This window comes from Seriola dumerili, unplaced genomic scaffold (assembly GCF_002260705.1).
Source record: "Seriola dumerili isolate Sdu_G_001 unplaced genomic scaffold, Sdu_1.0 BDQW01000052.1, whole genome shotgun sequence".
NCBI lineage: Eukaryota > Metazoa > Chordata > Actinopteri > Carangiformes > Carangidae > Seriola > Seriola dumerili.
Window position 1 is genome coordinate 22,297,675 of NW_019174307.1, and position 27,856 is coordinate 22,325,530.

The 27,856-nt window shown below is 40.3% G+C and overlaps 3 protein-coding genes across 3 annotated transcripts; all 3 read right to left on the reverse strand.

The window, feature by feature from the left end:
* Positions 1–18,290: 18,290 nt before the first annotated feature.
* LOC111218618 (gamma-crystallin B-like) lies at positions 18,291–20,001 on the reverse strand. Its single transcript, XM_022741001.1, has 3 exons — positions 19,984–20,001; positions 19,626–19,868; positions 18,291–18,563 (listed from the first exon to the last, which is right to left on the reverse strand). The coding sequence occupies exons 1-3, from the start codon at positions 19,999–20,001 to the stop codon at positions 18,291–18,293; spliced, it is 534 nt and encodes a 177-aa protein (XP_022596722.1).
* Positions 20,002–21,980: 1,979 nt separating this feature from the next.
* LOC111218063 (gamma-crystallin 2-like) lies at positions 21,981–22,827 on the reverse strand. Its single transcript, XM_022740156.1, has 3 exons — positions 22,740–22,827; positions 22,352–22,626; positions 21,981–22,253 (listed from the first exon to the last, which is right to left on the reverse strand). The coding sequence occupies exons 1-3, from the start codon at positions 22,825–22,827 to the stop codon at positions 21,981–21,983; spliced, it is 636 nt and encodes a 211-aa protein (XP_022595877.1).
* A 2,004-nt stretch (positions 22,828–24,831) lies between these two features.
* LOC111218143 (gamma-crystallin M2-like) lies at positions 24,832–26,085 on the reverse strand. The gene is made up of 3 exons (XM_022740276.1): positions 26,077–26,085; positions 25,647–25,889; positions 24,832–25,107 (listed from the first exon to the last, which is right to left on the reverse strand). The coding sequence occupies exons 1-3, from the start codon at positions 26,083–26,085 to the stop codon at positions 24,832–24,834; spliced, it is 528 nt and encodes a 175-aa protein (XP_022595997.1).
* Positions 26,086–27,856: the final 1,771 nt, after the last annotated feature.

Genomic DNA, 27,856 nt, shown 5'->3' on the forward strand with positions numbered 1-27,856 from the left:
GATGTCTAATCTGACTTTATCCTTTAGAATGGAGAAATCTGACCAATTCAGCCAATTCAAAACATCTGTATGGGTGTGTGGAACCTTCAATTTGTAAAGTAACTATAGCTACAGCAATCAAAATAAACGCAGTTCAGTAAAAAGTACATTCATTCCCTCTTACATGTAGTGGAGTAGATGTATAAAGTTAAATAACATGCAAATACTAAAGCAAAATGAAAAAACAGCACTATAAACTATCATGTTTTTCAGGATTTATTTTCTGGCAGATGTGCGGTTGTTAATCATGAGTATGAGAAGGAAGCAACATGGCTTCTTCTGAGAGGAGTCTTGATGTCTGGGCTACGTGTACTAAAAATCAATATTTAAAAAAGGAGAGATACAACCTGAATGGCGGGATGAAAACTAAGGCAACATTGGTACTATCCTGTATTACCGGAGGCACATCTGTTGAGCTCACATGGCATCAGTCAAGAGGGATCCAAGCATTAAAAAAAACCTGGACTTTTTCTCACAAGATGGAAAATCGCCGGCATGCATCAAAGACACACTGCTTCTTTTCAGGTTTGACTGCGGGCCCAGGGTCTGCCATTTATCTGCCTCTTCTAGTGCCTCCTCAGCTCAAACGCAGCTCGCTCTCACTGGGATCTCAATTACGGTGACGCAGTACCGGGCTCTCTAAACAAACCCCACTGAGCTGCTTTGGAGCAAAATTCAGTTTATGTTTCCGAGAATAGACACAGTAACTACCATCTAATACTAATCTGGTGACGTTTAAGAGAAGCACATAGGCTTGAAGTTATGAAAAAACATGGAGAAAACCAGCGTAGGTGGTGGTGGGGGGGGGGGGGGGGGGGGGGCTGAAGGATGAAAGTTGAAGGAAAGGAAAACACAGCAGTTTATCCCAGATATGTCCGTTTTCCACTCTGCAGGGGCTATCAATAGACCTCGCTTTGGGAACCTCTGATTCCATTATGAGCTTGTTGCTGTTTTGTCTCCATGACGATTTCCCTTCAAAGAGAACGCCACAGAAAAACTAATTTCCAAAAATATAAACACACCGAACCGGAAGGACTGACGGGGCAGCTGAGGTCTCCTGGTTCAAACCTCATTTCCTGAGGATCGCCCCTCGTCCCTGTCCCAACGTCTTCCATTTGGACAGGGCTGTAGTCAGGTATCCTCCAATTCCACCCACCTACTATAAATATTTGGGTTATTTCAATGCTTTTCACATCTAAAGGTCTCATATTTTTAAGTTTTCTAGTGTTAATTGAAGTTTTAATATCCATAAGAAGATATATTTGTGGTTTTAAGAACCAAAGAGACATGGAAACTTCATGCAATATGGGACCTTTAATTGTTCAATTACGCAGTATATTATACACATACATATACTCAAAGTGATAATCAGGGGTCAACTTTTTTTCCAATACAGCGCAGGCGCGTGCTTCAGTGTGTTGAAGTCTTATGATCCTTACAGTACCATGCTTGTTTAACTTAATGTCTACAGTCTGTAGATGATGACGGATCAAATCCATGACAACTTTTGTAGTCAGGGCTCACCAGCAAAGTATTCAAGAGCAGAGCTGCCAGCACATCAGACCCACACACACAAACAGCAACAGCAGACCATGTCAGCAGATACATCTGAGGAGTCATCAGATGATTTGTCAGAGAGGGAAGAAGAAAAAACAAAGTTCTGGTTCACAAATCTGTTTTCATCTCAGATGTTTGATCATTTCAACATTTATGGAAATGAAACCACGTGAGAAGTTTAGAGGGAAAAATCATTATTTGATGAACTGTTAACTACTCAGACATCTGAGATGTGACGCAGCAGCGCGAGCCACTGACGCGAGCAAGGAACGTAAACAAGACTTAATGTCAGGGTTAGGAAATGGTATGGTCCACTTTAGGGGTGTCCAAAATCATATCACAAGATTTTTCCAAGCATGAATATGGGAAATGTATTGTAATAGTTACAGGTAAGAAAAATGAATAGATGTTGCAAAGTTCCTGCAGTGGAACCCCCCCCCCCTCCAAATCTTCCCTGTAATTCGAACCCTCCATATACTGTGGCTTATATGGGCCATTTGCCAGATATTCAAATTTGTTGAATTATGACCCGAGCTGCACCGACTTTTGTGGGCGCAGACAATCACTGGTGTCTACTTACAGCAGCACTGGTAAATACTGCACCGACGAACATGCAGCACAAGACCCATGTTTTTCCAAGATAACATGAATGCACCATAACTGTGTCTGAGCAGGCAGTGTCTTCAGTGATAATTCTTTGCGGGCACATCACTGTGAGCGACCTCTTTCATACTACACAGAGTCAATTGATCTATTGTTAATATAAAACCGTTGATTAGTGCAGCTTTAGAGATCAAGACCGGAATCAACAATACTGAGGATATGACCTTGATGTCCTCAATAGGAGCCTGGGGGCATCAAAGAGACGTCCTCTTCTGCTCTATAACACACCACATCTGAACACGGTGCTGTCCACATTTGGATGGCAACGTTACCGTCCTGTCACAATGCTATTTTCATTTGTTCCTACCGTTTGTACCAAGTGTTAAAGGGTGAGGGAGGAGAAGGCGAGAGGTGAGAGGATTATGCAATGTAAGGACTGAAGGGGTGAAATGCTGAAGAGTTTGTTGTGGCAACCCAGGGAGGAAACAGTGGCAGGCTTCATCAATAGTTCTGCAGTGTATGACTGACTGTTAACATTCCCATCCACCATTACTACGCTACAGGCTCAGACTCGAGTTCACTGCCTGGTCAGGTCAAAAACGTGTGCTGCAGCCCGCATCTCATGTAAATTTAAACTTTGCTCCACACAGCAGTTCTCAGCTGCTGCTGCTGCGTAACATCCTGTGTTAAAAAAAACACAAAAAAAAATCACTCTGAATAAATAAAAAGAGAAGTAGAAGGAGTCACTACGAAGCCCGACCTAGCTGTGTGAATTTTAAAGCTGTCAGTTTTTCAGCCGAGCTGTGGGAGTCATTTTCTCTGCGTGTGTGAAGCAAACAGAAGGTGTTTTACTGCCATCCGCTCGTCTCTTCATTAGAATGCAGCACCAGCCTGCAGCTGCACGCAGAGCGGAGAGAGAGGAATGATGAAACCAGAGCTAAAAATAGCTGCCTCCCAGGATCCCCCCTCATACGGCACTGTAAACACTCAGAGAGCCAGCGACAGGCAGCACCAGCCCTGGCCTCTGTGTGTGTGTGTGTGTGTGTGTGTGTGTGTGTGTGTGTGTGTGTGTGTATGTGTGTGTGCATATATCAGTTAGGCGCTGGTGTGTGTTGGACACATTGCAGTCCTCCTCGCCCTCCCCTCCTCATCATAAACCACTGTTTGGTTTGGCAAGCATGCATCATCGAGCTGCTGTACAATTAAAGCCATCTGTGGGGTTTTTACTTGAACAAGTCTGGGGAACGTTACCGCCTCAATGCTTTGCAGCGAACACAAAGAAGTCACCTTGATAAATTAAAGCTATAGTCACACCATGGAGGAACACTATGCAAGCTAATCATTCAAGGAGACAGACACCTTTATCACAAGGTCTGTGATTACACTGCAGGGTGTCCACTTTTTACACACTAAAAGCAAACAGTGTTAAAGTCTGTACACACATACAGCAGGTACATGCTCATCCTAACTGCTAATCTCACAGTAAATTAGCCAATATCATAAAAAACAAGCCGTTATGAAACTGTCAGACGATCTCAGTTGGTCGTAAAGATGATTTTATCTCCAGCAGAGAAAGACTTAGGTCATCCAGTTTAAAGCTAACTTGCATCAAAGGGTGCAACAATGCTATAAATAGATATACATGTAACATTACAAAAAAAACATCTTTGTTTATTCTGAATGTCCTCACACAAGTCCAGACGCTTAGATGGCAGGGGCATGCATGAAATCTGGAGGATGACGTCATCGATTCAAACAACCTCAACCCCCCCACCCCCACCCCCCACAACAACAAATCCATGTGACTGAAGAGGAGGACACGTGTACCACAGCCTGGAAATGACAGACGAACCCCTCTGGAGATATAAACTGTATGTCTGAGCCAGATGAGCTTTTAACAACCGGAACCAAAAATACCACAGAGCAGCTTCACTACATTCAATCCAATGACTTACTGAATGGGAGGATTGTTAGAGCTGAATGCTAATTTAGAGCATCGATAGCAGTGATCAATGAGACCCAATACACCTGAGGAGTGAAAAGGGAGTTACATGCATCATCTGCTCTCAATCAATTCAACACGGCGACACAGTGAATAGTGTAAAAAGATGTGTCTTTCACTCCCTTTGTGTGCATAACCAAGGGTTACTGCCAACCAGCACTTTGGAGTGCCAAAAATTTTGTTCTGAATGATATGAATATGTGTATATATATATGTATGAATAATATGTGTCATTTAAGGTTATTCACTGGATTTGAACTGCTTAAATTTCAATAAAAACCGGAAAACCTGTAGTGTAGATTGACTGCAATGGGCCACAACTACAGGCCAATATTTATTATGCAAGCTATAGCACACACGATGCATCCTAGTATGTAAGCAAATAGGTTACAGGTAAAATAAATATTTCTTGTACCGTAAACCATACCAAACAAAACTTAAGGATGACCATAGCAAACAATGGTCTGACCACGAGTAACTCAGCAGAACTACGATTGTATTATTAATGGCAGATCCAGGGTCAGTTTCTGTAGCAGAGAGCATGAACTTCTAGGGCTTAAGGGAAACGCTGTTTGTTAAAGGCAACTAAAATATAAATGATATTTGATCATTTTTACAAAAAACTACCATCTTTATCTAAAAATATTGAGTGAGCCACACAACATACTGTTGAGAAAAGCTCTTGTTACAAGGCTGGATTTTAAGTTATTAGCATAATTATAAATGTCACTTCGACTCTCTAAGTTATTGACAGGATTGGCATACAATGTATAACCAGGCTGGTTCCAAATTAGATTTTGTTTGTACTAAAACACTAAGCTAACATTTGGGTAAATCCAAAAAAGAGCAGGACAGAGCTGCTAACGCTAGCCTAAACTCTGATAGCATCCAGGACTAGCTTCTACACAATAGCTGTACTACTCACAAATCTATCTTAAGGAAAGGAGCTGTGAAAGTATAACATCAAAATGATCACATATACATTTAGGGAGGTTAGAATTATTGATCATACAAAGGGAAAATTATCGTACAAATACGATAATTATGTACACCTAGAAATACTGCTGCTAACTGACTGTTAAACTTCCCCTTAGCTACTGTTGCTGTTCCTGTTAAACATTTCGTTCTCAAACGGCACATATACAGTTCACAACATTGACGTTACCACAATGGTTTTGGTTTGTTTTTGGGTTTTTTTTTGTTGGTCTTTTTTTTAATCGGTTCTCAATTTCAGCCAACTTCTCATTTGCAGCATTGCAACAGTTTTGTCAGTTTTTGGCTTCACCAGTTATAGCTCGCTAGCTAACTAAGCTAACGTTTGTTTCTGAAATTTAGGTTAAAATAAACAGGCAATTGCTAACGTTTTGATGTTTGCAGTTGAATTGTAAAGCAAGAATGCCTTGAATATGCACTTGTTGATAAATTATACCATGCTAAAAGACTAAGCTAACGTTATCTTGGGTAGTGCTATTGTAAACTTTCTTAAATCCAATAAAGAGCAGGACAGAGCTGCTAACGCTAGCCTAAACTCTGATAGTATCTAGGACCGGCTTCTACACAGTGGGGAAATACTACACAACTTATGTACTACTCATAAACATAATCTTAAAATCTACAAATTGAATCAGTGAATGAATCAGTTCGGATTTAACGTGGAAAAACTCACCTGTTGTTAGGCTCCATAACATGCTGCACTCTTTACATCTTGGTTTCCAGCTCCGTTTTGTCTGTATCGAGTCCTGGTTGATGTTCATAATGGATAGAAACTTAATTTTCCTGCAGTAGGTTCCTTGGAATTATTATGGTGAATTATGCAAATGAAGTTTCTCCTGCGATAATTATGGCGCTGTTGCAACAAGTGTTCCAACTAGATAATGAGACTAATAATGTGTCAGTCACACATCAAAGTTTAATACATGGACATTTCCTTTCTGTGACCAAGCAATTTGAACCAGCAGTCCGTGCGTGAAGTATAATTCTTCTGCAGTTGTTCCCGTTGTATAATAAAAAATGCCAGTTTAAGGGGTATTGCCTAATTTCATTGTCCTACTTATGCTAAGTGTAAATGTATGTTGACGTTTGTGAGCTCGTTCTTCATTAGCCCATGAAGCCTAAAGGCTGTTAACGCTTTGCATGTGTTATTGTCCCATTAAATGAAGACGTGCAATTCAATTCAGAGCACCAGAGCGTCAGTTTGTTCCATTGTCCAACGTGTACAATATAAATTGAACAAGGAAATTGAGAGCCGGAAACAGAAACTGGTCGTCTTCAAAGTAAAGGTTGCGAGTTTGGTTCCAATACACACTCATTCAAAAAACGCCAACTTCTCTCATGAGAAATTCACACCTCTCGTTCAGTGTTCTGGTGGTTCATCTGAAAATAATCATCTAATGATTTAGATATTGGGCCTTAAAAACAGGTATTTTGGGGGCGTGGCTGTTTGACTGGCATGGTCTGCAATGATTGATCAGCTGACTCGGCAGGCCGGGAGGTCGATCACCGGAGGAGCAGTCACCGGAGAGCTTGGGTCGTGTGCTCATCGTATTGAATCAGTTGTGTTAAATTTCTATTATTTTTCTCAATATTTGTCGGTGGAGGAGGAATTTAGCACTGACAATTTATCTGTTAGTTCTTTAGTTTTAATGAGTTTTCGGTTCACAGTAATTATGGCTCGTTCTTCGGCACTAACAGACTGGAGAGACGCTGATATACAGTTTTTATCGGTAAGTAAATTTATTTTCTGAACGTCCTACAGTTTTAATGTGTATGATGCTCCATACAAGCTAGTGCGTTTTCCCTACGTGTTTTGACCGGAGAACGGGAGACAATATTAGAGTTAATGTGAATTACAGATGCACTTTGCTCACCAAGCTAGCTAGCTAGCTAGCTAATAATTTAGTGTTTGCTATATCTGAACGTCCTACAGTTTTTGAGATGATCCTGCGAGTCCTCACCACAGCTGCAGCCCGTTAAGCATCAGAGGAAGAGAGCTTAAGAGCCCAGCCAGCACATCATTAGTGGCGGCTGACATGATAGGCAGCTCGCTTCTGTACCGCCTTTGTGAACATTTATGTGTAATTTGTGATTTGGTTTGAGATGCTGGTGTTGATTGTTGGGGACTGGGCTAGGTTTAAAATTCTGATTGTGCATCACACCCTTAGAAAAAGACTGTTGGACACATTAGGAACAGGGGTGCTGCTTCTAGTGTTTTTGGGTTGGTTATTCGTTAGGCTCTTTGTTGGCTCCTGTTTCCCTACTTTAGTTGTCCTCTCACCTTGTTTGTATTTTTGTTGACTTATTTAGCCTCCTGGTTACGCAATAAATTTGATTTACCAATAACTCCTGGTTTTATGTTGCTTCCCTTTTCCCCTAGCTGGGTCATGACATAAAGACTGCGCAATATGGTGATTGGGATAACAATGTGCCATGACTGCTTTATATATGGACGCCAAAAGCCATCATGACTACAGTGAACCGAAACCTGGCTCTGTGAGCAGTCTGCGCTCAGTAAGTGAAATACTCGGTGAGTAAAATTTCCCAGGCTATTGTATCTTCTTTGCTTGAATAAATAAACTGCCTGGTACTGGGCATAAGCCCCACAGCGTCGGAGGTTTTACTTTCTCAGCAAAGTGGTTCCACAAAGGGTTTATATCTTTATGCTTTATGTGAACAGTGTGACATCTACTGGGCTGAATACAAAATGGGCAAGTACAAACTTTTGTATATCACAAATTGTATTTTATATTCCAAGCATAGATTTATATACTGTCAAAGCAAATAAAAATGTTTTGTATGCATCAAATGTGTCAATATCAGTCAAGTTAGGCTCAATGTCTTTGTTTTAACTAAGTGTCAAAACTGTAAGTTGGTTTAGAAATGTGAGCAAAGAACATGTAGCTTTACTTTTAAATGTCAGCTTTGGTGGTTGTGCTGTAAAGGTGCAATATAAGATGTGGCCAGAACTTTAGTTTCAAATGTTTAAAAAATGAATTGACACTATCAACAGTGTGTGAAGCAGCCACAGTGATGATGTCATGATCAAGACCTCCATCTGTTTTATTTCAGTTATCTACTGAAATGCGCATGCTCACCGGCCAGCCCTGACCTGTCCCATGTTGTAATACCACTTTGTGACACTAGACGCTGTGTGAGTCAGCGGAGTGTCAAGTCTGCCCTCAGTCCCACGAAGAAGAACAACTTCCGACAGGGCTTGAAGTTAGCATCACAGAAACACAGGAATGGCTGAACCTCCTAAAATGCGATATTCATCTGCATCCCGAAGGACCGCTCCCGACAAGAAACCATGTTCAACGGCAAAGAAAAGAAGCAACACGAGTAAATCTCGATGTGGCTTTCCACCGCTGGAGACAGCTTCTGAGAGTAAAAAGATGCGGTTTGATGCCGAGCTCGCAACTTTCCTGTTAGCATGGTGAGTAACTTCAACATTAGCTCTTTAGCTAAAAGTATAATAAGTGCAACGACCGACAAACCGTACCGACAAACATTTCAGGTGGTGATATTGATGTTGTCGACAGACGTTTTAGCGGTTACTAGGATTGTGTCTGTTGCTCTCAGCTGTTGTACAGCTAGTGACGTCAGTAACTCTAGGCTCATTTTGTAACTGATGACTGTAACTTGAGATTGTATGGACCCAGTACACCAAGTGAATACACCAAGTTCACCAAGTTGTAACCAGTTTGCATTACTGTTAGGAGATCAGCCATGATTGAAAGTGAACTAGGTCTTTACATTTCTCAGGAGATTTCAGCATCCCTCTGTCTTTACCAGGACCTGAGCCAGTGCAGATGCAATACCGCCTCCACCTGTCTCACCAACGGCAGAGTCCAGACACAGTGAGGGGAGGGTCTAGGTGAGTAACATGCTATCATTCATTTTAAAAGTAAGACTTGTCTATACCACTGTGATTAAATCAGACCCACAGTGTTTACATGTTCATACTGCTGATTCTTAATAATGACTATGATGCCTATATTGGTTATGTATTTGACAGTATATCCATATTTGTACTACTGAATTTGTTGGTTATAGTGTGTGTACATTGAATTCTCATACCTCTAGTTGTTTACCTTTGATTTACATTTCATAATATTCATACTGTTACTAGTGTTCACATTGTGTATATCTCAGAATATTCATACTGTCTTTATTTTTTGCATATTCTTATCTTTGCTCTCAAATTATTATACTCACACAACAGATCTAACATGTTTGAATATAAAGAACTTGTATGATCTAAATTGTCCTATCATGTTTTTCTGTATCAGGACCAGAAGTCCAGTCTAATCTTCACCAATGATGGACCAGCACCTGCCTTTTCTTCTGCATCTGGCCTCATCAACCACATCCCATCAACACCTTGAGATATTATCCCTGCACATGACAGATATTGTCTATACTGTGATTTTTATCTTTTTTTTTTTTTTATCCGTGAAAAAAATGGGGACAAACGGAAGGTGACACAGAGGGAGGGCTAGCTTGCTAGCATTGTTCATTGATGAATGAATTTAACGATTTCTAAGATTGCAGTATAGTACAATGTAAAAAAAGGTGAGAACTTTCTAAATGCACTGTATGTCTAACTGACTGATCTGTCCAACAGCCATCTCTAGTATTCTTTCCCAACAGGGAGTTTCTGTAGGATGAGATGTAATTCAGGCATAGTTTATGTTCTTACAGCTGCTTTCACAACACTGCTGTGTGTGTGCTAAATTCACACGCAAATATTAACATTAACATTAACATGTGAAACCTTTCTCTGTCTCTCCCTCCAGGTGACAAAGAAGTTTGCTGGTGCTGCTTCTGAAACGGCTGCCTGAGTTACCAATGTTGGTGTGTTGGCTTCCCAGGATGGCGGCCGGATTGATGACACCACATCTTCGAGGTGGACCCCTGGAAGTGCCTGATTGAGGCATAGCGGTCCCAGCTGGAGGGGAAGCACAGGATACTCGGCCTGACTGTTGTCAAGGTGATCCTGAGGATCTCCTGGGAGGAGTGGAGGCTCCGCTGTTGGAGGACACATGGGGCGGAGGAGACGGACCTCCTCAGCCAGGATCTCCACGTCACCCTGGACGTCCTTTTGCTGGATTCTCTCTGCATCCAGGACATATGGAGACACAGAGGCGCCACCTCAGCTGCATTCAGGACCCAGCAGGTGCAGCTGTACACAGAGACTGGTAGACTGACAAAGGGCGGGGTCAGCCTTCCAGTTTCCACCTTAACCAGTTCATCCCAGGTACATGCGTGTGTCTCATAGCTTGTGATTAAGTATATTGTGTATTATCATTTCATGCAAACATAAAATTCATTTTTGATCCAAAGCCTTTTTCCTCAAACGCATCAAGCAGCAGGCACACTCAGAATTTCTCCAGGCATTTTCTAGTTTTATTATTCTCTGTCCTCAGTGTTCACAGATTCGGTTTCTTGCCTTTTACTTAATTTCTACTGTTGATAGATGACAGTAACAACATTTGAAGAGCAGAATGTGTTCAGCTCTAGCACAGTCACCACCTTCACAGGTGAAAGTATTGACCAGTTTAACATGAAAATGGTGTTCAGTAGGAAACAGATGGAACTGCAACCTGGAGCAAAACCAGACTCTTCATAGATGTGATGCTGTGACCTCAGAGACGGATGTGTTCACCTCACACACTCTTTAGTGTGAGTTAGAGTTAGTAGTTTTATTCATAACTTAATTGTTGTCATTGAAAAGGTGTTTAATAAATAAACCTGTGATTAAATTGTACAAATTGAGTATGTTTCTTCATATTTACCATCTGCCTCATGATGAATCTAACAGGTCACTTTGGTGAATTAGTGTTTTCATTGTTATTAAAATTGGTAAGTTCATAAGACAAATTAGAAAAGCACAAACTCTAGTATCTGTCTCTAGATCCTGTATTGTCACTGTTGAAGGACGGACACATTTAAACATTTCTATCATGTTTGTTGTTGATTAAAGCAACAAAGAAAGTCTTTGAAGTTTTTCCTTAATTTGTAATTAATCAATGTGTTGTGATTTCTGTACTGTGCTGCTGCTACTGTTAAAATTCATACCAGACACGCTCCATAAAAACCACCAGCAAAGCTTCATAAAAAACTTTATTTCACATTAAAACTGCATTAATTTCAACAATTTACAATCAACTGGCGACGTGAACAAAAGAATGTAATGAATAGATGAATTAAATGTGATTTTAAAATCAACTGACAAATTAAAAAATAAAATACAGTTGTGAATGAAGGTGAACTTCACTGTCACAAGACAAGTTTGCATAGTAAAGATCGGTGGATAAATAGTATTTAGTTTGTTTTGTCAACCTTTCTAAAGTCGCTTCTATTTTGTGCAAAACTGCAATGGAAACCTGACCTATCACAGGGCCCGCAAATACAAACAACCTTTCACACACACATTCAGGCAGTTGGAGTCACCAGTAAACCTGCATGTCTTTAGCCAAAGTACCTGGAGGAAACCCATGTGAGCACAGGGAGAATATGCAACCAACAACTCATGACACCATGTTATGAGTCTAGAAATGGGACTCATCCACAGCTGTACTTTCAACAGACAATAAAAGCTATTTATGTAGCAGTCTGTCATTAGAGATAAACACAGTGAGCATCAGACCTTTTAACATCACTTAACATCACTCCCATCCAGTCGTCCTTTCTACATTCTCACAGTAACCTAAAAGGATTGTCTCGCTTTCCAAAAAAGATGCTTTCCCTCTGTGCAGCGGCTGCATGTTTGTGAAATAATACAGCCTTCATGTTTTTCAGATCCAGGATGTATCAGAGATCATAGAGAAACTGAGGGAGATGGGTTTCCATGGCAATACTGTTTCTTTTTCCTTCTCCCCCAGCTTGACGTCACGTCAGGCTCCCTGGTAAACCTTTACCACAAAGGTGTGTATGCACAGGCGAAGAGCAGAAGAGGGAAGGAATACAAAAATGGGTGAAAGCGAGACTGCAAAGATCCATATTCACTGTGAAAGTGGCGAGCGTGGCGTGAGTCATCTATTGACTGGTGAGGGAGCACCTCTTGTTTCTCCATACTGGCTGCTCAATACTGGCCTACTGTGTCTTTTATAGAAATATATATATATATATATATAAAATATAATATATATATCTGTTATGTGCTCTCTTGTTCTCTTTATATAATATAAATATATAATTAAATAATCTCTTTTATCTTTACAAAGGAATTAATTCAAACTAAGAAAAAAAAATGTTTTATGTTTTTGCAAAACCGTCCGGCTGAATATCGGACCAGGCAGAAAAAATACTGAGAGCAGCTGTTTTTTAACTGATGTTCCTTTTAGGGAGGAACATCAATCAGCTTGTAGAGATGATTTGGTTTTATAAACTAAGCCTTAGCCTAGTTTAATACTCTGTGTACAATTCTGCCACCTTGTGGTTTCCTGTGAAACTTGTACTTATGGATTGATGGTGAATCTGACACAGACAACCTGAGCAAAAAAAACATACATCAAATACCCCAGACAATTAAAACATGAATTTGAATTAAAAGTCCTGTTAATATACTTTAACACTTGTTGTATTTTAGTCCTTTAATTTACTCATTTTCCCATCTAGATCTTTGGGTTTTTGATAACAAGATAATATTGACTGTTATTATCATTAATATAAGGAGCAGGTCCAAGCATCTGGTCAGGATCTTCCTGGGCGTCTTCCAGGCACGTCCAACTGGTAGGAGGCCTCGGGGTCGACCCAGAACACGCTGGAGAAATGATGTATCTCACCTGGTCTGGGAACGACTCGGGATCCTGCAGGAGGAGCAGGAAAAGGTTGCAGGGGAGAGGGACATCTGGACTAGTTTGTTTTACCTGCTGCCACCGTGACCTGACCACGGATAAGCAGAATAATACGGATGGATGGATAAGGAGTAGAGGAGGTAGTATTAATTATCTAACATTTGAATTTACATTATATTGTATTATTTATATTACTTCTACATAATAATATATTACCACTGTAAAGGTAGCAATTAAAAGCATGGAGTAATTACCTCTAAATCATGAATGCAATGAGAACAGGTGTATTTAGACACATGTACTTACTGGGTTACTGGGTTTCACTATATTAAATGAATGGTACATATTTATTTGTTTGTACTTGTTCTACTCTATTATAAGTGTTATTATTTTTGATGCTCAGAGTTTTCACTATTACACCTGTAACAGTTAAAACACGATGAACTGGAAGTTTAAGAACCCAATAAAGAAATAACTATTTTATATATATATATATGTGTTTTATTTTTGGCTACAGCGTGGCTCGATGCTTTTCCTGCGTGGACCCCAGGTCCAAATTAAGGTCCCAGCAGGTCCGTATGTGTGCCAGGTGCACGCTGGAGAGGTGCGAACAAAGGTGCATGTGTGTGGTTTTGAGTGACAGGTGTGTGAAGGAGGCTGCGAGGACATTGGCTGACGGAGGGTGTCACGGGCAAAAAGCCACATCACAGAGACACGACCTCTCTGCGGTGGGTTCCTCAGAGGACAAGAGGGTGACGAGAGACCGAAAGCAAATTTATCTACCGGCTAACGAAAGGTCATTCAGTGGGTCTTCTCCTGTACATGTACACATTGTGCATTTAGTTTTACTTTGCTAACTGCATCTGAAGGTCTCTTAAGATCAAATAACAAGGGATGTTGTTGAGGAAACATTTGATGTTTCAGTAGTTGTAGTGAAGATTTATAATGGGTTATTTGCATGTAAAATCTAGTTTCTACTGTTTTTACTTTTTCTCTGTTGCTTTTACTTCTACCTTTTGCTTTTGTCGCTAAACTTTCTGAATTCAAAGTAATGAAAGGTCAACACCAACACTGGTGACTTTCAGCGTTGACTGTTGTACGTATTCTTTCTTTCCCTTATTGTTTTTGTTCAGTGTGTTTCTGTTTGTAATTTTCCCACCTCTCCTGTCTTGGTGTCGTCACATATTTGATATTTAGCACTTTATATTCCCATAATATTTGTACTGCATGAGCATCTCTGCAAATGTAAATCCTGACCGGAATATTTAAGACACAAAAGAAACCAAATAACTGGCCAGTTATTTGGTTTGTGGACACAATCAAAACTGATACACACACGTTGCTTGCATCACTACAACAATGTGAAAAGATGGGACATGAACGAGCATGCTCATAAGAACCAGGACTATTGACATGTAGGTCGACCACAATACACACCAATCATTAAGCCTCACTGACACAACTGTATAGAAATATAACATACAAGCAAATACTGACAACGTAAATACTCCACAGAGAAATACAATATCTGGATTGCGGCTACAGCCACAGGCTAGTTTCTCTGACCATGTAAAATATTGTAACGTTAATAACTGAATATATAAATCTGAATCAGCTTCAGGTGTAGCCATGTGCTTCCAACAGGCCGGAGTGTCACATCGCAGCCTTTCATCAGCTGCCTGCATCGGATCAGCAGCCGTCACTTATTGAACAGTCCAATAGGAGTATTGAGACACTTCAGGATGGACGGAGGATTTTACTCCCATGAAAACTGCTCCAACACTACAGGTCTATGCTGCAGCTGGCAAGGTGTTCCTGCAGCTTTGAGTTTAACTGTCTTGAGTGTTTTTAATCACTTTTAAAATATGCCCCCTCTCTGCTATTTTTAAACTGTGTTTAATGTGTTTGACTTTGTTTCTGTCTGTCTTGTCTGTATGTTTCTGTCTCGCCTCCCTGTCGCTACATAAAGTCCATCTCCCTTCCATCCATCGCTGCCATACAAGGTAACTCTTGCAGCCAGAAACTACATTCTTTCCCGGGGATTAACATAGTTCCTCTCAGCTGCGGAGACAAATCATATCCACACGAGTTATAAATAACTGAGCTGGAGGAAACGTGGGGCTCGAGGAAAGACGTCCAAAAGCAGAAATGTTTCAGGACTGAAGCTCCTGTGATGTTGAAGGAGGTTTCTGTTGACGCGAATGACCAAGAATCATAAAACATGTTAGATTATTTACTATAATGTAGACTGGAATGCATGAATCTATAAATCTGATTTCAGGGTACAAACTGGTCAACAGGAGATCAGGTGAAAACAACTAATAACACTACTGACATTTTCAGCTGTACTTTGATTGTAATTTTTTCACTTTTCCAGTGTGAACACACTAATTGGACAAAAGTATGTGGACGACATCACAGCTGTAAGTCCCTCCTCCTACAGTGTTGTCTGATATATCAGGTCCCTCTGAACTGTAGGTAGAGGATCCAAACCATGAAAAACAGCCCAGGACTGAAAACACACAGAAATATCTGGCCTGCACCTCCACACATCCTCCACTAGAGGGTGCACACTGGCTCAATGTGATGTGTAACTCTCTGAAACCAGCTCTCTCTCCCCCCTCCCTCCCTCTCTCTCTCTCTCTCTCTCTACCTCCTGTTACCTCTGTTACCCCACTAAAAGCGTCATGGGGTTGCTGTAAACAAAGAGGCTTTAGAGGTGAATAACCCCAGCTGGGAGAACGTTCTGGCTGGACTCTCTTTGTGTTTTCGGGGTCACAGTGTTGTTCCAGTGAGCTGAGCGTCAGCACTAACAGCAGCTGGCATGCTCCAGGCTCTTACTGGCAAATCCCACTGAGTCATCAGCAGGCTGCACCTCTTTGTCCACAGGTTTAGCTGATCTCTGTTTACCCCCTCCCCCCTCCTCCCCCCGTACTCACATCTGTAGGATCGCCTGCGCTGACGCTCAGACGCTCCAGAGCGGGACACGTACAGGAGCACTTGAGAGAGTGTGTGCATGCATCTAAAGATCAATACCTCAGTAATCAAATGCAATGCAAATTTTTTTTTTTCATTTTTAACGTGGTTGCAAGCTTCTTAAAGACATATTGAGGTCTTCTGCTCTTTTTGCATGTTAATAGTGGATGTTTGTGCCATTAAATAGATGCAAGAATCCCAGAATACTCTCACCACAGGCCTCCGTCCTCAGTTTATCTGAGATATAAATGGTCGTTAGATGGAGTTCAATACAAAGACTTCTGTAAAACAACAGTGGATTTAATATATTGGATTAAGAAATCTTTGTCAAAGTATAAAAACACAAAGTAGTCGTTTTGCTTTGTTTTGTATCTGATTGTGTTTTAATGTATTTTATATCATTATATTATAAGATATCAAAATATAAATACAGCATAAATGTGTGGCCATTAAGTCACATGATCTTTGATCTTGAAGAATGACCAGCGTCCGTGACATGTTGTCACAGTACATCTGCGTAAAATGTTTTGTCATCATTTCTGTGTGACGTCTTGAATAATGGTTAAAACGTGAGGTCACCGTGACCATTGAAATTTGGCCACCAAAATCTAACACATTCATCCTTGAGTCCAAGTGAAAGTTTGCGCCAAATTTGAAGAAGTTCCGTTGCTGAGATATCGTGTCCAGGAGAACAGGACGGACGGAAACCTCCAGAACAATGAACCTCTGCCTCTGACTGTCGTGCAGACGCATTAAAACTCTCTCCATCTTTCTATTCATAGTCCAGTAAAGACAATACTCAGTGTCCATATTTCTTTCTTAGTAATATTACGGATTAATCGATCGATGGTCAGATTTCGGGAAAAACTTGCACATCCAGTTTTTTCATGCAGCTTTCAATATCTTGTAGAAACTGAGATCTCACACACTTCATTCAACACAGTGAAGGAATCAATACATCAAACTGTGACTGAAGACAGTCTGCAGGGACGGAAATGTCACTTGTGTTATTTTCATTAATGTTTTGAATGTAAAGGTAAACGGAATATTCTTTTTTTTTATAAGCTGCATCAAATTATTAGTAGCATCAATATGATATTTATTTTTACTAAGTCACCGTGTAGACCATGATTACTCCAGTCGATTTGTTTAATTAGTTTAAATTAATTTCAAAATAAAACTGAATCATGAACAGTTTGTTGGATGATTGTGTCTAAGGGCAAATATCATTTTAATCATTAGTGGTCGAGAGCTGACAGAGTTGAAGATCATGTTTTAATCACGGTGAACTGGGGAGCTCACTTTTTTTGCACGTGCTTCAAAGACAGGACTTACTTTGACTCTTGCAAAGATACTTTCACAGCTGCAAGAATACAGGCCTGCTTTCTTCCATTCTTCTATATTTTATTGGTACAATTTGCACACAGATAAGTCAAATAGCAAAACAGCCTACACACAAATGTATGAGCATTCAATCAGACACAAAGCACGCCAGGCTGCCTGCAAGGGTTGAAGTTACCCATCACAGAGTGAAGTTTGATTTGCGGTGCAGCGCCACCATGTTTTGATGGAGATGACAAGAATAGCATGCAGGTAGTTTTTTTTATTTGTTATAGTGATAAATCACTGTCATGCATTAGTGATACATTAGCATAGCTGAATTTTACACATGATCCCTGTTGATGAAGATACAAAAAAACAGAAAACGTGTGGCAAAATAAAACTGTTAATATTTTTGAGACCTCCAAAATTTCACAAATCATGTTTTCAGGGGAGCCCACGTCTTGTTGAGGGGAACCGAGCTCCCCCATAGTTATAATATCTTTGGCAAAAAATGACTCATACAAGGATGTATTTTCTGTTTTGCACTTTACTAAACAAGAAAGTGAAGCTTTGGCTCATGTCAGGGGCCACGTGTTTTGGCTGGAAGGGCCAGATTTGGCCCCACTACGGCATCATGATGATGACTTCTCTGTCAAATGTAAAAAGACTACGCCTCGTCTCAAAATCATGGATTCAAGTGTCGTCAAAAAACCTAAACCTTTTTCCATAAAACCACAGATCTCAGTCAGCCACAGACATTATTCACTCATCTCTACATTATTTTAAATCAACTGTGATTTTTCAAAAAGTCAAGAAGCAGCCAGAGTGAAATGAAAACGTATTTAATTCGTAGTCTCTGTGTAATTTATACAACCTCTGATGATCATGGGAGATAGAAAGACAGAACATGGAGGGATGAACATACTGAGCACAATCCTTTTTTATTAAATGTGCAAAGAACAGTCATGTAAAACGTGAACTCAGAGAGAGATGGTCTAAAAGTCTTGGACACGGCGGAAGGACCCCACGTTGGGGTTCATGGCCGCCCACTCGTTGAAGCGGCGGTACTCTCCTCTCTCCAGCAGGTGCTGACGTCCGCGGTAGTTGGGGAGCTCGTAGAAGACCCAGGCGCCCTCCTGCACCTGGGCTGAGTGAACCTCCCGCAGTTGCCAGCGCTCGGGCAGGTTGTTCACATCTTCAGTGCACTCCAGCATCTGACCGCTGAAGTCAGGACGCTCGTAGACACGGATCCTGAACACACTGGAGGTCTGCAACACACGAGCAAGGCTTCGGTTTATCTCTGCACAAGGGATATCGTATCAGTTACTTAAATATAAATGTTAAGTTGTGGAATAACTGTTAAACCATCTGGTGTGTAAGAGGCATTGCAACCTTTGACATGAGAGAAGATTCAGATTGTCTTATGAAGGTTACAGGAGCTTGTGTGTCTGAGATGTGCTTGTTGGAGACTGGTTTGTGTAATTCAGAGAGAAAGATGAGAATAACTAAGAAGAGACATCTACTTAAACTGATTGTTTTCTGTTTCCTGGTACCAGAACAAATACATTCATTTAAGATTCATTTAAGTTACTTTACTCTTCAAGGGGCGACCACGAGGCCACCATGAAAATCTGAGAAACACTGAAGATCTGAAGACAAAGCTAATGTTTGCTAATGTTCATGTAACATTTTCTTATATATTTCCATTTAAATCCCTTGTATCTTGGAAACTATATTTATAACTTAATTATTTCTTCTCCTAATTCCTGCTTATGAATTGAATTGCATGTAGTGGCGCACAGATGGTTGGGAAGCGCTCAAATCGCTGCTCAGGACAGTTGGTCATGTGAGAGTGCGTAACACTATATCTATTAAATTTGAGACATGAGGCATCCATGTTTGATTGGTTTCCAGGCACATCCGCACTGTGAAGACGGATATATTCCTTCCCCAGTCAGAATTAGGACTTTAAGATTGACATAAATTAAACTATATACTATAAACTATATATTACACAACACTTTTTACAAGTAGTCAACACAACACAACAACCCTGAGTCCTGTCTGTGGTTTAGGCAAGTGTAAGCCGACATGGTTTTGAAAGAGGAAGTTGTCAGAAAACACACGATGCATTCAGGATCAACATGTTGCTAAATACTGAAATGAACAGTTTCCTCATTATGTTCCCCTCAAATTAGTGGAATCTAAATGTGATTCCTAGGAGACAGGGTTGAAACATCACGGCTAAACGCACTAATGAAGTGTGTGTGTGTGTGTGTGTGTGTGTGTGTGTGTGCCTCATATGAATGACAAAGTGATGCCAAACTCACATTTCTTATGATCCTGCATGACCTGATGCTGTCGTTGTAGCCCATCCAGCGCTGGTAGTCAGGGTACTCCCCCCTGGTCAGGACGTACTGGTAGCCCAGGTAGTTGGGCCTCTCGAACAGAACCCAGGCCCCGCTCTCCACTCGGATGGAGTTGCAGTGGCTGAAGTGGGTGTTGAGCTCGGGACAGTCACTGTTGCACTCATAATAGCGACCTTGGAAGTTTCTGTCTTCGTAAAACACGATCTGTGGAAGGTGAAGGATGTTTCAGTGGACATTTTTAACATGTACTTTGACCTTTTCTGTCAAAAACATTTCATACGAACCATCGGTCTCAAGCATTATCTGCCTGTCTGCCTACCTTTCCCACACGGTCCATGTTTGGGCCTCACAACAAAGTTTGATTACTGTTTGTTTATCACACCTTTCACATACACAACATCGCCCACAGGCCCGGTCCAGATTTATATAACCAGTGTATGTGGGCACACTGAAATACGCTGCCAGGGGCATCATTGTTATTTTAATTGCCTCAGCATTTATATTTGCACAATGGCTGATGCTGCAATTGTTTTAAACATGCTCAGTGTTTACTCTCTCCTGCGACGACTGACCTTTTGATCCGTCAATGCCTGATTCCAGAAACAATTTATTGATCCAATTAAATTGTCTCCTCTGCAGCTGGTACCCGAGGCGGACGCGGTGAAGTTGGCTTGTGGCCACATAGCACACGGTGGTGCGGACTTTAACGTCTGTTAAAGGAGGGGACAGGTGTATTCAGATTCAGTCACGCTCCACCCTCCGTCCTGCATCCACACCTCAGTACACGGTCAGCTGACGCAGAGAGACCTGGAGGACGGAGGGCTCATTGTTCTGTATTAATATTAGCTGGTGAATGTGTTTACGGACAAATCACAGCAAAATTCATCAGTCAAAATGTGCAAGTGTTGAGGACACTTAACTCTCGCTATGTCAGTATTGTCACATCACGACAGAAAACTGGAAGTTTTTCCTATTTATCTGCACAGATTGATCCATCAATCAGTTTGGTAATTGATACCATGTTGAGCAACTATTTTGATAATAGGTTAGGATAATAGGATAATCGTTAATGTATTTTTTTCCAAACAAAAATGCAGAACATTTGATGGTTGCAGCTTCTCAAATGTCGATGCTTTTTCTTGTCTTAGGTCACAGGAAAAGGAATGAGTCAAAATAAAGAGGCAAAAGAAGCAATTTGAAGGCGTCACTTTCAGTGCCAGGAAACTCTTTTTTTCAAAACTATATTCTGTTATTTTAAAGGCCAAATGATTCATCAATCAATAGAGAATAGATTTATTTGTGATGAAAATAACGATTAGTTGCAGCCCTATGCTCATTTATATGTCCTACCATTGCTCTGGTTCTGGTTGTGGAAGAAACGCTTTACCGATTGCAGATTTGCTCCAGTTCTGATTGAAATACGGTTTAAATCGATTGTATTGAAGTGTTGCAGGCGAGATATTATTCTCATGTCAGGAAACATAACATATATATACATACATACATAGTAAATGATATGATTCAAGACTAGAGATGCTCTTTAGTCTTTCATTATTTCTGGCCACAATATATTTTATGCACCGTACAGGCATTTTCTCTGTTTCCTGGAAAGGAGGGAACATGTAGTCACAGGGTGGAGGTTATTTGTTTGTAGCACTGTGACCAACTGATGGTAAGAACAGTCTCTACCTGTCACCGTGATCTAATCTATGACCTCACAAAAGCCTCTGTAATTAGTGTAATATTTATATCAGTGAGGATAAACCAAATATTAGAAAACCCCCTCAGAATAATACAGAACAGTTCAACAGCAGCACAAACTGCAGCCTCCAGAATGATCGCACTGTTAAATCAACACCTCTTTAACACAGCCAATAAGAACTGAACATTTTAACCTTCATGATGGAGGTTTTATTGCAGGACTGTTGTATTAGATTGCATTAGTATTAGCTTTGTTGTTCCTAATAAACAGGTAAATCAGTGTTATTTGTCCATTATTTATTTTGTTTATATTATTGTTATATTTTCATTTAAACTTTCCTTTAAGTTTCTTTTCTTTTTGATATTATGAGCAGTTTTGAAAATCAGTTGAGGTGATATGTTCAATAGATTGTAAATGTCAATCGCACAATAAACACTTTATGACACATATTCCCCCTAATAAATAATTAATTGAATGATTTTATTATTTATTCTTATTTCTGTTAAATTTTATGAGAAAAGAAAATTTGAATTAAACTTCACACAGGCACAAACCAGTATTAGCATCAAAGAAATTTATTGCAGTGCATCACATTACATCAAACTTGTTGATGTTCATTTCTCCATGATTCTTCTGATGGAGCCCACGTTTGCTTTGAGAGCTCCCCACTCTGAGTGGTGGCGGTACTCGCCCTTCTCCAGCAGGTACTGGCGTCCGCAGAAGTTGGGATGTTCAAAGAAAACCCAGGAGCCCTCCAGGACCTTGCAGGATTGGACTTCTTGTCTGAGCCATTTCTCAAGGATCGACTTCATGTTTTCTGTCAGCTCCAGAGTCTGACCGTCAAAGTTTGGCCGGTCGAAAAGCTTCAGCTTGTACGGCCCTTTAGCCTGAAACCAACAGAGTCAAAGAGCCGTGTTCAGTTTGACGTACAGTATAAGTGACACTGGATTCTGAGGGTGTGTTTATTTTCTGCTTGATGACTTACATTTTTGACGATCCTGCAGGATCGGACGCAGTCGTTGAAGCCCATCCAGTGGCGGTAGTCATTGTACTCCCCTGGGCCGATGACATACTGGTAGCCGGTGAAGTTGTTGCGCTCATACATAACCCACCAGCCACCCTCTACCTTGACCGAGTTGCATCTGCGGATGTAGCCATGCAGGTCGGGCGAGTCCCCTTTGCAGTCGTAGGACTTTCCCTGGAAGTCCCGGTCCTCGAAAAACACAATCTGGAAAAGATATGTACACACAAGATGATATACTTCAATAAACGTCCATTCAAATTCTCAATGACAAAAATTCTGACATCTTGTACCAGATTTAGAGAAAATTAGCTCCTGCAGCTACGGTATAAGAGCACATTAAACTTCTCACCTTCTCCATGACTGAAGTTTAAAATGGTTAACCCAGTGAGCAGCGCAGTACTCTTTATACATGGCAGAAACAATACTGCCAATTCCATGGTTAGCAGTGCATGTAACAGTTATTACAATTCAAATTCATCTAGAGTCTGCCCATTGTTCTTACTCACTGAATTGCCTTTCCACAAACAATAGTTGTTTGGCGGTGCCAAGTATCGAAACCTCAGTCGCTGCTCAGTCCAAACTGATCTGAACCGCTGCAGTAAATGTCTTTTATGTAAAGCTTTTATGTAAGCCATAAACACTGTGCTGCGTTTTATGTATGAAAAGTGCTATTCAGATAAAATTTTATAGTGTTATCTATATAATTTCTGCACAATATAATGTCAATAAGCGGTGCACACGTGTCCTTTAGAATATTACTTCTGCATTCATTGAATATGCACAAAGAGAATAACTCACAATTCATAAAATTTAACATGGAGTTCGCAGTTTATTAAAACAATAATGTTAAACAGCAGTGATGAAAACTGATGACACGGGTAACTCAAACTCATATAAAGACAAACAATCAGGTTGCCCATTAATTAGATTCAGTTTTGTCATTTATATCCAGTTATACTTCACTTCTTGAACCTTTAAAAAAAGACTAAAACATCTTCTAGCCCAGAGGTTAATTATACAAACCAACAGTGTAGATGTAATGTTGTTTTGTGCGTCACAACTTGACATTATTCCCTCTTTTGTAACATCTTTTGCACAACCATTATCTCTGTAGGCAGTGCAGGGTAAATCTTTTTCTGCTGTCCCCATTATTTACTTCACAGAGTTAATATGCAGTGGGATCTCTAAATACACCGCTTATAGTTTTAATAAACACTGAATCACATAAACACAATAAATACTATATAACTGACCAGGTCTGTGAAGTATTTCAGCAATATTTGACCCTGCCAGAAGAAATTTATAGTGATGAATCATGAAATATTTGCACTGGAATTCATGCAACCCACCAGTGTAGTATTTGGACAACCAAGACAACATGTCTGAATGTTGCTGATATTGTTTTGATGTTGAATGTAAATCAGAAAGACCACCGTTGCCATTTAGCCTGATGCATCATCCATCAGCACCACAGTACAAACCAGTGTGGAGTGTGATTCACTGTTCAATGAAAGGGTTTTTGCAAAGGGATATTTTATATTTCATAAGAGTTAAAGTGAATATTTAAAGATAATGTTGTCACAAACAGTACAACAATCAATTGTGCTGAAAGGTTGTGTTGATACTATATCAAATTATAGTATAATAAGCAAATAAACAATAAACAGAACATTTCTAAACTCATTTTATTTCATTGTGTGTTTGCAGCAGAGTCGATTGACTGGTGCACTTATGAGACACAGTACAAGTTTCTGTTGTGTATGTATAATACCTTTTGAATTAAGACATTTTGAAGTCTATATACATCACAAAATTGGATCTGTGCAGGCATCAGTGTGGTTCACTAACTGGCAATATGTTCATGCCAAAATGTTTAATGTTAATGAAGTACCAGTTACCTGACACTTCTTTCTGACAATTCTTTTCTGATTCTGTTGTATAGTTTCTTACTTTGTGATAGGGCTACCCGTATATGCCCATGTTTAGTATGATCTGACATTCAGTCAGTCTGCCTTGAGACGTTCATTGTGTTTAACAACTGTACAGGTGGACACAAGAATCCAAGACTGAAAGCTACTGAGGTGTGAGGTAACTTTATAGGAGAGAACACAGACAACTTTGTTATGAGTTGGAAGTACTTTTATTCATTTGAGTGCAGTGCTCAGGGCTCTGGGGAGAAGGACAAGTGTCCAAATGGAAAAAGCAGGTGGAAGACTGATGGGTTCTCAATCATTGGTTACCTTCCGGAACCCTGAACTTCTTGAAGGGTTCTAGAACTTCCTCAAGATTCCAGAACCTTAGCGGAATTTTGTTTGCCGTAGGGCTTTGGAACCTTGCAGGCGTTCTAAGAACTCCCCTTTAGAATTCTAGAACATTGGTTTCCCCAGCATTCAAACAATTTATTTTCAGGGGTTGCAGAACCTTGCATGGTGACTGCTGTTCTAGAACTCTTTGATCATGCGGAAAGATCCCACAGCAGGGGAGGTGGCGCCCCAGTCTGTATAGTTGGGGTACTCTCCACGTTCCAGGAAGTACTGGTGTCCTTGGTAGTTGGGCTGCTCGTAGAGGACCCACGCACCGTCCATCACCACACAGGAGTGGAACTCCCGGAGCTTGAAGGTGTCGTAAATCGATGGGCAGTCGTCAACACACTCTGCTGCTTGACCTCCGAAATCCTGCTTGTCGTAGAACCTGATCTTCCAAGACTTTCCGTAGACCTAGAAATAGTCACATTAGAGAATTAAAGTTGATGAAATCACGTTGGTATTTAGTATCTGAATCATTTGACCTTATTTTTAATTCCTCATTTACTTTGAGATCACATCTACAAATGGGTTTCTTGGCTGTTTTCCTAGTTTCCTTCAATAATTGATGAGCATGGGCATGGGCATGAAGCACCCTGCTGCCAAATCATGAGCCTTTTATCTCTCCTTTTTGTCTGTTGGCCTTTGACTGATTACTGCTTGGTTGGTGCACTCTGCGGTATTTCACTAGAGCTGGGCACTCTCCTGCACAAAATTAACCCATAAATGTTTAAAAATGACATTGTATCCACTATGTCATGTAATTTATTACCCAACTTCACTTCGTTTTTACGTTTTAACCTTATCTGGACCTCTGTGTAGTAAGTAAATTGCCCCTCGCTTAATGACGCTAGTGCATTCTATAATAAGACAATCAGTGGTAAATGATGACTTTCAAAGGTTTGTTGACTGTTGGTATGTTGTAAAAAGCATCTACTGGTCATTGAGCTTACATTTTTGATACAGCGACATGACTTGATGCTATCATTGAATCCCATCCACTGTTGGTGATCAGGGTACTCCCCAGGGCTCAGGATGTACTGGTGGCCAGTGTAGTTCGGTAGCTCGTACAGCACCCAGCAGCCACTCTCCACCTTAATGGAGTTGCAACGGCTGAAATAAGAGCGCAGGTCGGTGCAGTCGGTGCTGCACTCATAGCTTTGGCCTTGGAAGTGCTTGTCCTCGAAGAATTCAATCTGGATGGACGGAAACAGAGGAAACAGAAGTAAACTAAACTATCACGCCAAAATAAACATAGGTACGACAACACCGTACGGTTGTGCAATTAAAATGAGCACAGAGTAAACAGAAGACAGTTTACATGCATTACAATTACTGCCTCAAAGACCTGAAAACCTTCAGAAGATATCATCAGCTCCTTACCTTCCCCATTGTTAATGATATTGCTTGCCTCCCACACAGCTGCAGCTGTGTTGTGGTTTATATTGAAATGCAGAATGTGCAGACGAGGGAAAGCTATTGTCATCTAAATTAGGTTGATTTGCATATCAGCAAAATGGTTTGGTCAAGTTTGATTTCCCTTTGTCCATATGTGATGGCCTCATATCAAAGAAGTGCCAAAACTGAGATGTAAAACTTCTAAAAGCCAACAGCCATACTTAATGTGTTTGTGCGTATTGTTTCCACTAAGCTCTGCCCTATGAAAGTATGATTTATTTGTTATTCTTTCTGTGGGAAAGGAAATTATTTGACAAATTATCTTTATTTAGCTTTTTTTTAAATACATTGTTTCATCAATGATGATTTCTAGGGCAACAAGGGCCAATGCAGTCTTTAACTCTTGGACAATAGTTGACGTCAGTAAACCTTGCAACAGTGATGTAACATTATGATCTTTAATGTCAATATTTCATATTTATGTGTCTTGTTATTGCCAGCAATGCTGCAGCATGCTACTTTATCCAAGTTTCTTATAAAACCTGTAAAGTATGTTGGCAATAAGTCCTTTTCACTTTTCTTATCCACCACTTAAAGCGCGTTACACTTCAAGCCACATTCACCCGTTCACTCAAACATTCATACGTATTTTCTATGAATACGGCGCTCTTCTATTACATGCACACTCACACATTGATGATACATTGAGGGCAATTTTTTGGTTCAGTATCTTGCCCAAGGACACTTTGACATGCCGACTGGAGGAGCCAGGAATCAAACCGCAGACCTTCCAACTGGTCTGGTGCATATGAACATCCACTGATTTTTTTCTATCCAGAAATAAATTTGGGATTCAGTGTTTTGCACGAGGACACTTCGACACAATAACAGATGGAGCTGGGGATTGAACCCCCAACCCTGAACTACAGCCACTCATACTCAGGTTATTAGAAACACCTGTGTTTTTATAAGTACAACAGTCTGCAGTGACAAAGCTGTATCCAAGAGTCATTCATAAGAAGTTGAACAAAGATGGAGTTAGAGAAAAAAAAAGGATGCATGCGGCGCAGAGAAGTCCTGATTTGAATTGTACTTTAATGTTCTAAGCGTCAGAGCCCTGGAGCTTCAGGACGCACCGTACCACCAACGTTTCACTTGTCAACACTCTCTTAAAAGAATATCTCTTTAGGATCTCATTAAACCTGATAACTCGAGTCTAATTACACAGATGTAACACAAAAGGTCGTCTCAAAAGTATTCACCACACTTCAAAAAGCAAGGATGTATTACTTCAGCTTACATTGTTCAGAAACACTGCACACAGGTTGGGGAATCACTGAATGTATTTGAAATGTTGGGATCTGAGTAAACATCTTCGTCTGAATCTAAATGACCAGTTATATTCTTAGTTAATAACAGAATATCCATAACATTTCTTATAGCATGTAGATGCAACTTTATATAACTGATTAGATTCAGTTAAATTTGATTTGGTCCATTTCGGTTCCATTTAATTGACATCTTCATTATCTTACCAGGAAAGAATTTGACAGTATTACACATGATCATGTCATCAATATATGCATTCAGTATAACAGTAAAGCTTTTCACTTATGTTTTTCTTGAATCAAATAGTCCCACCAGTAATTAGCGTCAGGCAGAAATAATGACACTGAGTAGCTAATACTGATGCTAATACTGACGCAACACAGCTCAATGAAAGACCGTCACTAACTGACCTTAGTATAACTTCCTTCAAATGTCA

What these genes read in the sequence shown, in the direction of transcription:
- LOC111218618 (XM_022741001.1), bottom strand. An exon ending in CATGCAGGATCATAAGAAAT is followed by an intron (nt 18,564 to 19,625) that starts GTGAGTTTGGCA and finishes CGTGTGTTGCAG; the next exon opens with ACCTCCAGTGTGTTCAGGAT.
- LOC111218063 (XM_022740156.1), bottom strand. Translation starts at nt 22,827, where the DNA reads ATGGAATTGGCAGTATTGTTTCTGCCATGTATAAAGAGTACTGCGCTG. An exon ending in AAACTTCAGTCATGGAGAAG is followed by an intron (nt 22,627 to 22,739) that starts GTGAGAAGTTTA and finishes CGTTTATTGAAG; the next exon opens with TATATCATCTTGTGTGTACA. An exon ending in CCTGCAGGATCGTCAAAAAT is followed by an intron (nt 22,254 to 22,351) that starts GTAAGTCATCAA and finishes TGTTGGTTTCAG; the next exon opens with GCTAAAGGGCCGTACAAGCT.
- LOC111218143 (XM_022740276.1), bottom strand. An exon ending in CATGTCGCTGTATCAAAAAT is followed by an intron (nt 25,108 to 25,646) that starts GTAAGCTCAATG and finishes GACTATTTCTAG; the next exon opens with GTCTACGGAAAGTCTTGGAA.